Source organism: Clarias gariepinus, chromosome 23 (assembly GCF_024256425.1).
Source record: "Clarias gariepinus isolate MV-2021 ecotype Netherlands chromosome 23, CGAR_prim_01v2, whole genome shotgun sequence".
Taxonomy (NCBI): domain Eukaryota; kingdom Metazoa; phylum Chordata; class Actinopteri; order Siluriformes; family Clariidae; genus Clarias; species Clarias gariepinus.
Window position 1 is genome coordinate 25,198,198 of NC_071122.1, and position 14,015 is coordinate 25,212,212.

The window sequence follows — 14,015 nt, forward strand, 5'->3', positions numbered from 1 at the left end:
ATAAAGCAGTCGTATTGTCTCCAAGGCTCCAAGCAGGATGTAAATGTGGTAAGCATACAATACAGCCAAAAATATGTGTACCCCTGACCATTACACCCACATATCCCTGTTGACCTTAGCATTCTAGTTTTATTCCTATGTCTGCTGTAATAATGTGCTCCACTCTTCTGTGACGGCTTTTCACTAGATGTTGGAGCGTGGCTGTGGGAATTTGTGTTCTACAGTCAGGTGCTAATGTTAGGAAGAACACCCAGTTCTAGTTCATCCACAGGTCAAGGCTCTGTGCAGGACACTCAAGTTCTTCTACCCCAACCTTAACATCCCCTTTATGGAGCTGGCTTTATGGATCTTACAGGAACATCATCATTCTGGATAAGGGTCTATTATTTTGGGTTTATGAATTTGGGCCTATGAGTTCCAGTAAAGTGAAACTGTAAATGCATCTGGTAATGTCCTGAGTGTAAATAGGTCTTACAACAGCGTAGTGGATGGAAACGTTGCTGCTGATTAAGTTTTTTTTTTTTTTTTTTGCATTACTGAGATGGATGAAGGACAATCTGCTGGATCTGTGACTCCCCTGTGTGTGTTACCTTATGCATTCCTGTGGCAGCTTACTGAGCTCAGGACACTAGAACATCTGGACTCTTTTTGCCATCATGTTTGGAGGTGGGCGGGGAGGATGGGGCCATCCAATGACCGCACAAATTCCTGGATTGACCGACAAATCAGCAAGGAGCTCTGTGAAGGCTGGAATGAGAACCTATTTGTGGATGATGGATGGCATTTTTATCTCCCTCTCCTCTCTCTCTCACTGGATGTGAAATAAAGCAGAATCGCCACAGCAAGCACTACTTGTAATGAAGTGTTTACGCTGCATCTGTGTCAGGACACAGCACTCTCTTTCTCTGTACCAGCAAGGATTGAGGGCAGAATAGAGGCTGTACGTGCGGAGTGTGTTAATGACATCAGAATTCAAAACACAAGTCTGGGTGAAAACATGAACTCCGATGAACTCTGAAGAAGCAGTGACTCTTGAATTCATGCATCGAATCACGTTTAGACGCTAGGCGCTAAACCTTACAAATCGAATGTGTTTGCTCTCGCGGTAGTAGCATTTGCTTGCACTACCCCATGAGTTGCTATATATAGTATCCAAGCCACTTGAATGCTAAGTGGCATGGGGTGATGATGGATCTGTGCATATTTAATGTTAACAACAGGAACAAAACGCCTGTGTTTGTCCGTGTTTTCGCTCCGGTTGCAAGAACTCTGACATTGTCTGATTGCCAAAAAAATTTTAAAGTGATTTAAGCAGTCTTGAATGGACAAGACTTTTTTCTTAAAGGGAGCAAAAGCAGCTTCAGAATATTTCGACACAGCTGATTAGAGTACCTGAACTGTGGAGGAAACTGTAAGAGAAAGCAAAAGACGAGGGTGTGAAACACAGAAATGAGCCCTATTCGCACGGGATTAGTATTATCTGGGGACCTCGTGTGATTTGTAATAATTGCGGAGGTTGTCTGTGATCTTAATCCCGCGTGAATCGGCCATGCCTGTAATTTATAAAGTAAACATACCCCCACAAATGACCTACCATATTTCGCCGAACACCGAAGTCCTGTGATAATATTAGTCCCTTGCGAGTCAGCATGTCTTTGATTTGGCCAGGATTTGTCAGGGTCATATATACTGTCATTTTTTCAAGTTTTTTTTTTCCTGTGGCCTTTTAATGCATCTTCTGCAAAGAACGGAGGCTGCGTTGGAGTGCTTCGAAAGTATGTTGGGTGCTGGGTCATATACACCATACAACAATACAATGTGCAGAAAGACAAATTGTTTTTAGATGGAGATGGATGACATGTATCGCTGCACATGGAAACCTTGACATCATTTCCGGGAGATAAGTCAGTAAATTCAAGTAAATTTGCGGGCTTCGCTTATCCCGTGTGAATGCGCCACACGAAATTAAGATATGTGTTTGTGTGTGTGGGCGGAGTGTGTGGCGTGGGGAGGTCATTTCTAAATCACACAAGGTCCCCAGATAATGCTAATCCCATGTGAATAGTGCTTTAGAAGAACAGAGGACTGACACTAAGCCCTGATAAGGAGGGGTCCATTTCCTTTTCTGTTGCTTTTTATCCTTCCTCTCATCATGTTTGTCTTCCTTCCCTCTGGAGGTGTATGAATAGATGAAGAATCGCCAGTTCCCACTGTGTGTGTGTGTGTGTGTGTGTGTGTGTGTGTGTGTGTGTGTGTGTGTGCAGTATTTCTCGTCGTTCTGTTCCACGGCTTAGAAATTGTGGAGTTTTTGACCCTTTTAGGGACTGTTAACATACGGAATCTGTTACTGTTTGCTTTCCCCTGTGTGAGTTGTGTTTCTTTTTCAAATAATCCAATGAGCCCAGGTCATGTGTCTAAGCAAGCCTTTCAGAAATGTCTGAAAAATTTTGCATGTTAAAAACATTCGGCTATTAGAATGATTATACATTTATTGTGATTGTTTAAGCTAAAAATGATTCCTCGTGCTCCCAGAACCACTTGCTCACACTCCAAGTCCTGAAATATGGTGCCTGCCATCAGGGAAGTAAACCCTCCATAGATGTGATAACCTGGTGGTTCAGTACATTCAGGTGGTCAGCTGACTTCATTTTATTGCCCCATAATGTTACTGAGTCTAGACCTGAGTAACTGATCAACCCCAGATCAAACATATCTGTGGTTTCTACTGTTAATTTTTTTATTGTGCAACTTCACGTGTTTAAGTGATCACTGTATATAAATTTTTTCAGACTGCATTTCCTCCACACAGTTGACAGGTAAGATGTTGAAAGATTCTTAACCCAAGCCCAAGTGATGCAGCCCAATAACTTGACCTTTCTGAAATGTCGTCTTTTTGTTGGCCAGGGAGTGAACGCCGGGTTTTAGACCACAATAATTCATTAGTATGGTGTAGGGAACCCTTTCGCAGCATCAATTAGTCTCGGAATGACAGATACAAGTCCTGCACAGTGGCCAGAGGGATTTTGAGCCATTCTTCTTGCAAAATAGTGGCCAGGTCACTACGTGATGCTGGTGGAGGAAAACGTTTCCTGACTCGCTCCTCCAAAACACCCCAAAGTGGCTCAATAATATTTAGATCTGGTGACTGTGCAGGCCATGAGAGATGTTAAACTTCACTTTCATGTTCATCAAACCACTCTGTCTTGCTGGGTGTATTGGTGCATTCTCATTTTGATACATGGCACTGGCTTCAGGGTACAATATTTGAACCACTGGGTGCACATGGTCCTCCAGAATGGTTCGGTAGTCCTTGGCAGTGACGCGGCCATCTAGCAAGTATTGGGCCTGGGAAATGCCATGATATTGCAGCCCAAACCATCACTGATCCACCCTCATGCTTCATTCTGGGCATGTAACAGTCTGGATGGTACACTTCTTTGGGGCTTCTCCAGAACGTAACTCTCCCAGATGTGGGAAAGACAGTGAAGCTGGACTCATCAGAGAACAATACATATTTTACATTGTCCACAGCCCAAGATTTTCGCTGATGTCACCATTTGGCATCGGCACAAGTGACCAAAGGTTTGGCTATAGCAGCTCGGCCATGTACATTGACCCTGTGACGCTCCCGAAGAACAGTTTTGGTCGAAACAGGAGAGTTGAGGTGCACATTTAATTCTACAGTGAGTTGGGCAACTGTGGTTTTATGTTTATTGGATACAATCGGGGTTAGCACTCAGACATCCTTTTCAGACAGCTTCCTCTTGTGTCCACAGTTACTCCTGTTGGATGTGGTTCGTCTATCTTGGTGGTATGCTGACATTAAACTGGATACAGTGGGTCTTGACACATCAGTTGCTGTCGTGGTCATTGTGCTAATTAAAACTTTACACTCTGCTCTTACCGATGGAATGTGCAATCAATGAAGATTGGCCACCAGGCTGGTCAAAGTTAGCCATGAATCCTTCAACACTAAATTGGCCAGTGGTTCAGTTTTATTGTCCAATCTCTGTATCTTTCTCCTTACTCGTTCACCACCTCATTAAAGATCGATAATTTTATTCCTTCATTAAGTTTTTTGAGGTTTGAGTGATCTCTCAAAAACTCCTTTCAAAGCCATTCTCTCTGCTAATAAAGCGACTACAGGAATCTGATCTCGCAGCACACACGTGTGTCGTTGGATACCGATATGCCGCAGTAAAGCCTAGCTGTTTTAACCATCACCGTTTTTTGATAAGTGGAGATAATTGGGGCAGGTTAATTAGCGAGAAACGTCCCACTTAATGACATTGACATTACAGCGGACGACACAATGGCACAACTGGGAGAGGGGAAGATCTCCCACAGCGGCGTTTATAGCAGCAGCTATTTAATTTCTCTACAACTGCTTTGAAAAGGGAAATAACATGTCTGGAAGCTGCTCTAAAATTAGCAAATGTTAATTAGCAAGAAATGTCACTCAATGACAGCTGAGCGTACTGCCACCCCAGTTATATTATTATTAACATTGCTAATTCTCTTTCTTTACAACTTTGTAAAGGAGGGGGTAGATAAATGTCCAAAAACGATTAGCAGACGTGTCTCCATTGTTGATTTAGCTTGTAATCCACAGCCATCGAAAAACAGCTGATAAGTGAAAGCTCTAATGTGCTTACTGGAATCTTGAGGCTAAACCACGATAGCTAGCTTGTACTTTTAAGTGCATTAATGTAGCAGGTATGTGATCGAACAAAAAAGAAAGAACAAAAACTGGAATTTCCTGAAAGGCAGGACAATCCCTTATGCTTCCCTGATAATGTCTCAGATGGACGTGGCCGAGACAAAACACTTTGGCTGCAGGATTTAGTGTCTCCTCACCAGTGATGGGTGTAATACGTTACAAAAGTAAAGTAAAGTAGCGTTAGAGTACTTGGTTTACTTTTTTGATGTAACAAGTAATCTAACGCGTTCTGTCCACCATTTAAAGTACTCAGTTATTTAGTTACATTTTAAAAAATGCAATCCGTTATTTAGACAGTTTATGTCATCTGTGAGCCAGACAGCAGTGATTCCATTGGTGTGTGTGTGTGTGTGTGTGAAAGTCATCCTACCCATCCTACATCCAAGCCCCGCCCCTGCCCCCAATAACCCGCCCCCCTGTTATTCCTGCTGTTAGTAGTTAACAGATTATGGGCCAAACTTGGCTGAGTGATGATGGTAGAATAATTACAACGGTCTCGACTAAAACAACATGCATGAGGAATCACAAAGGAGTTTTCATTTTCTGCAATAGAAAAATACTCGAATTAGTTACTTTTATCAGAAAACAACACTGTAATGTAACTGATTACTCAAACCAGATTAAGTAGAAATAATTTTTAACAAACCTCCCTGTAAAGGTCACATTAAAGCTCAGTTAATGTTACATTATTAAGGACTGCTATAAAAACCGGCTCCTGTACAGACGCAGCTCATACTGATGGCTGCTCATGAGTGTCGTCGCTCTGCGTTTGTATTCGTAAGAAACGTATAGTTTTCAGTTTGATTGGGCGTGACCGGGGATCAGCCGATCAGCTTCAGATATAAATCATTTCCGTGGAGTGGAGCCACAGAAACGCATTTTTATGACGTTACATCACAAATCAAGTGTTTTATCTGCGCACTTTGGAGTTTTGAGACTTTGGAGGCGTTTGAGGCGGTAAAACATCACCATTTTTTTTTATAATCCTGCAGGTGGCGCTTTCTGAACTATTTACACATTTGTATCCAGTGTGGTTGGAGTGATTTATTTGCTAAGTTTGTTTAGAAATACGAATTATGGCGGATGTCAGAGATACGCACTGTTTACATCTAGTTAGTGGAAACAACGTAAATGTGATACAATGCTTAACCACGAGAATATGTATAAAAGTATATAAGGCCTGATTAATATATTAATATACAAGTAAGAATTATTTGTACAAGTAAGAAAAACATGCATAATATATTATAAAAAAATGTTATCAGCCATCACCATGAAATGAATACACTGCGGTGCCTCGTCATACAAGTTTAATCCGTTCTGGAGGCAAGTTCTTAAGGTGAAATTTCGTATTGTGAAACGCATTGTCCCATAGGAAATAATGTAGATACAGATAATCCGTTCCAGCCACGCAAAAACGTCACCAATATCATCAATTTCTAATAGTATAATCATATCTTTGCATATTAAAAAACAATCAAAAAAACAATTAAAATACATTTTAAAATTAAAAGCCATTTCAGATAAGTAAAATATAAAATAAATAGACATTAAACCTCACTTAACCTTAAAAATGGCTGCTTTAAAAAACACTGAAACTGGCCCTTTTGTTCTTGCTGCCGTCCGCTAACATTCTTGGGACACATGGTGCTGTGTCTTTACCAAATCTTGCACACAATAAAAAATAAAAACACACAAATATATATAAATTCACTTCGCTTGGCTTTCCCCTGACACAAATAAATTATAAACAGCTCCTGGATTTCTTACTTTTCACTAAACAGTTTAAAGCACTGAAGGTCTATGGGCCGGATGCAGCAGGTACAGGGGTACAGGGTCAGGGGTACAGGGTCAGGGGTACAGGGGTACAGGGTCAGGGGTACAGGGTCAGGGGTACAGGGGTACAGGGTCAGGGGTACAGGGTCAGGGTCAGGGGTACAGGGTTGTTTTCTGTGTTTTCTGTGATGTAAGCTAAATATCATCACACACACACAAGAAACACAGAAATTCACGTGTAGGTTTTGGTCTCGTGTGTATGGATTTTCAGCGCAGTTAAACAGGATCAGAACGGTTCTTGTTTTGTACGGAGCTAATGGCCCGTGGGTCGTTCTTATGTCACGGATGTAATTAATTCAAATCCGTAGACAAGCACGAGAAGTCTGAGGGATGCTGGGTAATCTGTGGGAGACTTCGTTTAGCTAAATGAGGCGGTTATGCTCGACAGGAAAATTCACACTTCAACAATATGTGCGGAATACAGCACACACACACACACACACACAACGCAAGGCTCATTATTGTAAAGTGTTGGACAAAAGTTATTTTTGTAGACTGACATAAACAGACATAATACTTAAATAATAATAAAATAATTTCTACTGGGAAAGAAAGAGAAATAGTGTAAAGGCCGGGTGAATATAATAAGAATAAAGAAGCAGAACTAAACACGAACAGAATTTGCTCTTATTGAATTGAATCTTATGGAAATGCTGTTCATGTGTGATGAGGAAAACCAGTTTACTCTTTGACTGCTCTGATTTTGTGTGTGTATGAGTATGTGTGTGTGTGTGTGTGTGTATGAGTATGTGTGTGTGTGTGTGTGTATGTGTGTGTGTGTGTGTTGTTCACTGCTACTGAGGCCCAATGAAACTCAGTTTCCTTATTGCTTCACTCCAGTGACATATAAAAAGGCTCTCTGGGGCCTCGTGAGTGCTGGAATGCGGCCCTGAGTCTGAAAATAAATTACAATCAGCTTCTGCTTTAATGCGCATTACAATAACGCTGAGACTCTGAAACGCAGCATGCTGTAATACTGTATGTACATACAAATGTAAGTGTTTTGAAGATACTAAAACTTTTTATAGATTGGACTAGGGCTGTAGCTATCGAATATTTTAGTAATCCAGTATTCTACCAAAAATTTCATTGATTAATCGAGTAATCAGAAAAAAAATTACTTTTGCTTTATTAAACAGCAGTATAAAATATATAAGAGAAATAAAGATAAAAAAAATCTTCTTTTATTTTTTAAATGCATACAGCGTTTTAGTCAAAAATAAACACTGTCATTATCCACAATACCAGGAATCCAGGAATAGCTTAAAGTTGACTCAGATGAATTAAGTGCATTACAGGGCCATACATTTTTATTGTAAAGACTTTTCTTAGATGCAAAAACTAAAAAATTGTATTTCAAAAGACTTTAGGTATAAAAAAATCTAAGGCACACATTAAAATAAATTTAAATATATTTTTTTATCACTCCGTTCCATTTCGCAGCTGCAACAGAACGCTTCCTCGAATCAATACACAGCTAACTGTTTGCGTCTCCTCCCGCTTTGTGGGTGACGTAAGCGCTTCTTCGTCGGTGTTTACTGGCGGCTTGCATCCGGAAGCGCGCTGTGTCACGCCAAATTTACTGTAGTACGTAGGCACTTTGTCCGGTGAGCGTCACGTGATCAGGACTAAGCCGGTGGTTCTGAGGGTAATCGTCTTCTTTTCTCTGTCTCAGTGCGCGTGTCACTCTTATAGTCAACATTCGTGCATGCGTATTTTTTTGTGTCCGAGTGTAGTGACTGTTCTTTAGTAACTGTACTGCCACAACGGCCCTCGTGAAGAAAAAGTTAAAAAGGCTGTAGCGGTGCGGGAGACGAATCAAAAGGAGGCAAAAGCGAGTGACATTAGAGACGTTCCTGGTTAACGAAGTTTCCAGAGAGAGCAGTGATTCCGCTAGTGTGTGTGTGTGTGTGTGTGTGTGTGTGCACTCAGAGTGTGAAAGAGCGGTTAAGGGAGCATGAGAAATCCCAAGAACTGAACAATATATCAGTTGGTGAAAAGGCTCCATCCATCCATCCATCCATCCATCCATCCATTCATCTAGGAACCTCTGTAGTCCAACTAGGGCCTGTGGAGGCCCAGGGGAACACTGTATTTATACCCATTTGTACGACCTTGTAGGACCTTTGGTCAACGTTCACACACTCATTCGCACACAGTTTAGAAACGCCCACTAGCCTAATCTGCATGTCTTTGGACTCTGGGAGGGAAAAGACTTCAGTGTTTCCTAGAAATCATAAAACGCACAGTGATGTCCTTTTTTGCACTTAGATATAATTGTGATAGTTTACAGTTACAGAACACACATTTTGACAACTATACCAGTAGAACAGTGTTTAACCTCAGCTGGAAGTGTCTACTTTTATTTCTCTCTCTCTGTCTCTCTCTCTCAGCGTCCCTTATAGATTCTGCACGTCTCGTGGTGGAGTAGGTCTCAGTTGGATGGGGGTCGACTGCGGTTGCCATATGGAGGCCAGATGTTGCTTTTATTACATATTCCGATTGACCATAAGCCACTGGAGCAGGGTTTGTAGCTGAAGGTCCTGCATCTGGCACCGAGAGTCACTTACGCCCGCTCCACGCTGCCACACGCGCAACTGTAAAAACCTTCACTTCTGGAACAAAATTAAGGAGTTATGCTGTTAGATTTTAAACCTATCTTAGCTATACACAGTGTACATAAAACTCATCGGTGGTCTTTACCCATGTTCAGTAGAAGGGTTTTGTGTTCGCGTGACTCATTTCCGTTTTTTTTTACGTTCTGTCACGGTGGACGTCCAAAGTGACTTAAAAATGCAGAAATTATAATCACAGCATGCTTCTTCGTCTTACAGTCAGATCTCTTGTGCTCGCTGCAGCGTGTGTGAGAAACAGCCACGTATTCAGAGAGGCGATTTCAGTAGAGAGACGGCACGAGGAGGACGCGCAGGCTCTGAGATCGGTACTGAGGAATTAGATCTACTCATGTATCAAAGTGAAAAGACTGACATGGGATTTTCTTTTCTTTTTGGTACTGCAAATGTTTACATAGTCAAATTCATAAGTGTTTGGACTGTTAAATATGCAAAAAATCCAAATACTTATGCATTTGTCTATATATATATAGAGAGAGATAGATATAGAGAGACTTGAATTTTTTTTTTTTTTTTGCTATACATGTTTATTTATTAAGAACGGGAATCACCAGGGATCACCCGATACCGTTTCGATTTGTATTCCAGTTCTGTAGTTATCAAAATTATTTATTTATTTATTATATATATATTTTTACATTGTGTTACAATTCTTGACAAATTGAAAAATCATGACAGATAATTTGCTCATGACAGACCGGATGCTGTGCTGCCTGCCAAAGTATGAATAGTTTATAGTGCACCACCTGCAGGATTATAGAGGAACTACAGCATTTGAATACCTTATATGCAAACATATATAAATTATATATATATATAAAATAAAGTCAGTTTGCCAAAACATGAATTGCCCCATGAAAAAGTTTGTGATATGTAACTGAATCGAATTTTCCACCCATCTTTAATGTTTATGTACGCAGTACGTCTGTGTACGAGCATAAACTAGGAATTTTTACCCTTAGAACTGAAAATTTGCAAGAAACGAGCTGTTAACAACTTATTTATATATTTCAGCTGGTGCCAAGAGGAATCATAAATTACGGTTAAGTGAGGTTTAATGTCTATTTATTGGACAGCGTTGGAAATTTGTAATATTGGTAATATTTTTGGGTGGCTGGAACGGATTATCTGCATTTACATTTTTTTCCATGGGATAATGAGTTTACAATATACAAAATATACTGTAGATATATGTGAATTTTATCATCTATAGCAGTGCGGTGGAGGAACCAAGCCCAGCTGCAGTGTTATGTACAGTACATGCTTTATAATAAAAAAAAAAAAAAACACGGGAGATCAAACATTATTTATTCCCAAGGTGAACTTGTTAGCGGTGAAGTAAATGATCTGTCCTGTATCTGATTAATAACTGCGGTGCTGTCGCATGCAACTGTGCAAGACTACAGATTTATTTATAAAAGGACCTGAAGCAGTGAGTTTTTTTCTTGTATCTGATGTCGGAGATGTTCAGTCAGTTTAAAGTGTTTACACCGAGTGGCCTCGCTGCGTCAAAAGTCATATAAACATGTTCCGACATAGATGTGCAGCCTGTCTGCTGAGGATCAAGTGTGTTTGTGCGAGTGCGCTGCTGTAGATGGAGTGTGTTTGTGTGTGGGGGAGGTTGATGTAGATGGAGTGTGTTTGTGCGAGTGTGCTGCTGTAGATGGAGTGTGTTTGTGCGAGTGCGCCGCTGTAGATGGAGTGTGTTTGTGTGTGTGTGTGTGGGGGGGGGGGGTTGGTGTAGATGGAGTGTGTTTGTGCGAGTGCGCTGCTGTAGATGGAGTGTGTTTGTGCGAGTGTGCTGCTGTAGATGGAGTGTGTTTGTGTGTGTGTGTAGGGGGGGGGTTGGTGTAGATGGAGTGTGTTTGTGCGAGTGTGCTGCTGTAGATGGAGTATGTTTGTGTAGGGGGGGGGGGGGTTGGTGTAGATGGAGTGTGTTTGTGCGAGTGCCCTGCTGTAGATGGAGTGTGTTTGTGCGAGTGTGCCGCTGTAGATGGAGTATGTTTGTACGAGTTCGCTGCTGTGGATGGAGTGTGTTTGTGCGAGTGCCCTGCTGTAGATGGAGTGTGTTTGTGCGAGTGTGCCGCTGTAGATGGAGTATGTTTGTACGAGTTCGCTGCTGTGGATGGAGTGTGTTTGTGCGAGTGTGCTGCTGTGGATGGAGTGTGTTTATGCGAGTGTGTTGCTGTAGATGGAGTGTGTTTATGCGAGTGTGTTGCTGTAGATGGAGTGTGTTTATGCGAGTGTGCTGCTGTAGATGGAGTGTGTTTGTGTGAGTGGGGGGGAGGGTTGATGTAGATGGAGTGTGTTTGTGCGAGTGTGCTGCTGTAGATGGAGTATGTTTGTGTAGGGGGGGGGGTTGGTGTAGATGGAGTGTGTTTGTGCGAGTGTGCTGCTGTAGATGGAGTATGTTTGTGTAGGGGGGGGTTGGTGTAGATGGAGTGTGTTTGTGCGAGTGTGCTGCTGTAGATGGAGTATGTTTGTGTAGGGGGGGGGTGGTGTAGATGGAGTGTGTTTGTGCGAGTGCGCTGCTGTAGATGGAGTGTGTTTGTGCGAGTGCCCTGCTGTAGATGGAGTGTGTTTGTGCGAGTGTGCCGCTGTAGATGGAGTATGTTTGTACGAGTTCGCTGCTGTGGATGGAGTGTGTTTGTGTGTGCGCGCTGCTGTAGATGGAGTGTGTTTGTGCGAGTGCCCTGCTGTGGATGGAGTGTGTTTGTGCGAGTGTGCTGCTGTGGATGGAGTGTGTTTATGCGAGTGCGCTGCTGTAGATGAAGTGTGTTTATGCGAGTGTGTTGCTGTAGATGGAGTGTGTTTATGCGAGTGTGTTGCTGTAGATGGAGTGTGTTTATGCGAGTGTGCTGCTGTAGATGGAGTGTGTTTGTGTGAGTGGGGGGGAGGGTTGATGTAGATGGAGTGTGTTTGTGTGAGTGCGCTGCTGTAGATGGAGTGTGTTTGTGCGAGTGTGCTGCTGTAGATGGAGTGTGTTTCATGCTGCCTGTCTGTAAAGGAAGATAACAGTCAGTGTTTATTCACAAAATCACAGTGTGGCATTTCTCGTCAGTCTCATTGCAGCCTCTCTCTCTCTCTCTCTCTCTCTCTCTCTCCCTGTTTAGTTCTTATAATCCCTGTATGAGCCTCCTGTCTGCTGCATCATGTATACTTTTGTATGTGCCATGTTCTTATTTAAGTCTCTATTTACAGTGACTTTTTTTACATGTTTAGTTTATTTGGCTGAAACTGTAAATTTTTGACAAAAATTGCTGTAGAGCCTAAAACTAACAATAACCAAATAATTTAAATATTACTATTATAAATTTTTTAAAGCAATAATTGCAAACCACTACAGCGATACTTCAGAATACAATCCCTAATACTTAATCTGAGTTCTTAAAGTGAAATTTAGTGAAACGCATTGTGCCATAGAAAATAATGTAAATGCAGATAATCCGTCCCAGACACCCAAAATATTACCAATTGCTAGCACTATTTTTGCTTATTAAACATTTAAAAAAGACATGTAAACGAAGTAAAATATTAAATAAACTGACATTAAACCTCACATACGTCCACACTCCAAACCTGTTACGTCCACACCAAATCTTACATAAAAATAAGTGGACTCACTTCGCTTGGCTTTACGCTGACGCAAACAAGTTATGACTGACTCCCAGGCGTACACATGACTTATGTTTGTTTAGTTACTCGTATGCTAAAAATGCCTGGCATGGCGAGGCAAACTTCATAAGCTGGAAAAGATTGACCTTTGTTAATTAAAATTAACTTGAATTTTTTTTTCTTTTTTTGTTACTGCTTTATCACTAGTTTGCATAAAATTTATAACATTTCAATTTCACAAGAATCAATAGCGTGTTTAAAACTCTGCACTCTGTTCACTGTGTATTGATCTACACTGATCGGATCAGTACCCAACTTCAGGCACCAGTGACTTTCTCTAAACGCTCATCACTTCTCAAACCCAGTGTTAAATGATGTTGTCTTTATTAAACCTAGTGGGCTAATTACTCCTGGCTTCCTGTCTGTCTGTCTCTCTGCAGGATAATGCACTGGGCTCGGAGGATAGAGCAGGAGATCGACCGGGTCCTGCAGCACATCAGTGGAGCGCAGCAGCTTAAAGGGGTGAGTGTGTGTGTGTGTGTGTATGTGTGTGTGTGCACATTTGACAGGTAGTGCTATTCCCTCATTGTATTCTCATTCTGAATAATCTGACCACGTGTGCGTGTGCCTGTCAGCTACTGTGTGTGTTCTCCGACGATCTCCCTCTCAGGGAGCGGCGCAGTAAAAATAACCTGGCCTTTTCAGACTTTTCTGTCAAATATTTTCTGCTATTCATGTACTGTGGGCTGAAATGTCAGTAAGGTGAGTCATCATCGGCAGTGAGAGCTCATTAAGTGAAATCCTTCTCTATTATAAGCCCTGATAAATAACCTGTCCATAAACTACATCAAATATCAGCACCTGCAGGGGATGTAGGTGATTTGTTAATAAGGTCAGTAGAGCTAGTTTTACCTGCAGCACCTTCCTGGGCAATAGGTTGACCAAGGGGAAGTGGTTGGACTGTATGAGGTGTGGACATGGTCTGGATGCCTGGTGGTAAGTAAAGGAACAAGGTAAAGTAGAGTCAGTAGGGGAGGCAGGGGAACCAGAGATGTTTCAGTAAGTGGACCAACAGTTAAGATACACAAAGGGGCACATTTGGGTTAAAAACAAACAAACAAACAAACAAACTTCCCAACTATTTTTGGCTGATGGTACTTTTTAGTAACCTAGTAATCCAGTGTACGGATCTGTCCAATGATGAAAACTTC

General features: G+C 41.6%; 1 protein-coding gene across 1 annotated transcript in view; it reads left to right on the forward strand.

Annotated features, from left to right (window-relative positions):
- Positions 1-14,015, forward strand: part of cacna2d2b (calcium channel, voltage-dependent, alpha 2/delta subunit 2b) — a 58,159-nt gene that overhangs the window by 2,290 nt on the left and 41,854 nt on the right. The window contains exon 2 of the mRNA XM_053484073.1: positions 13,245-13,326. Within this exon, the coding sequence (XP_053340048.1) occupies positions 13,245-13,326 (82 nt within the window). The remainder of the gene's footprint in view (positions 1-13,244; positions 13,327-14,015) is intronic.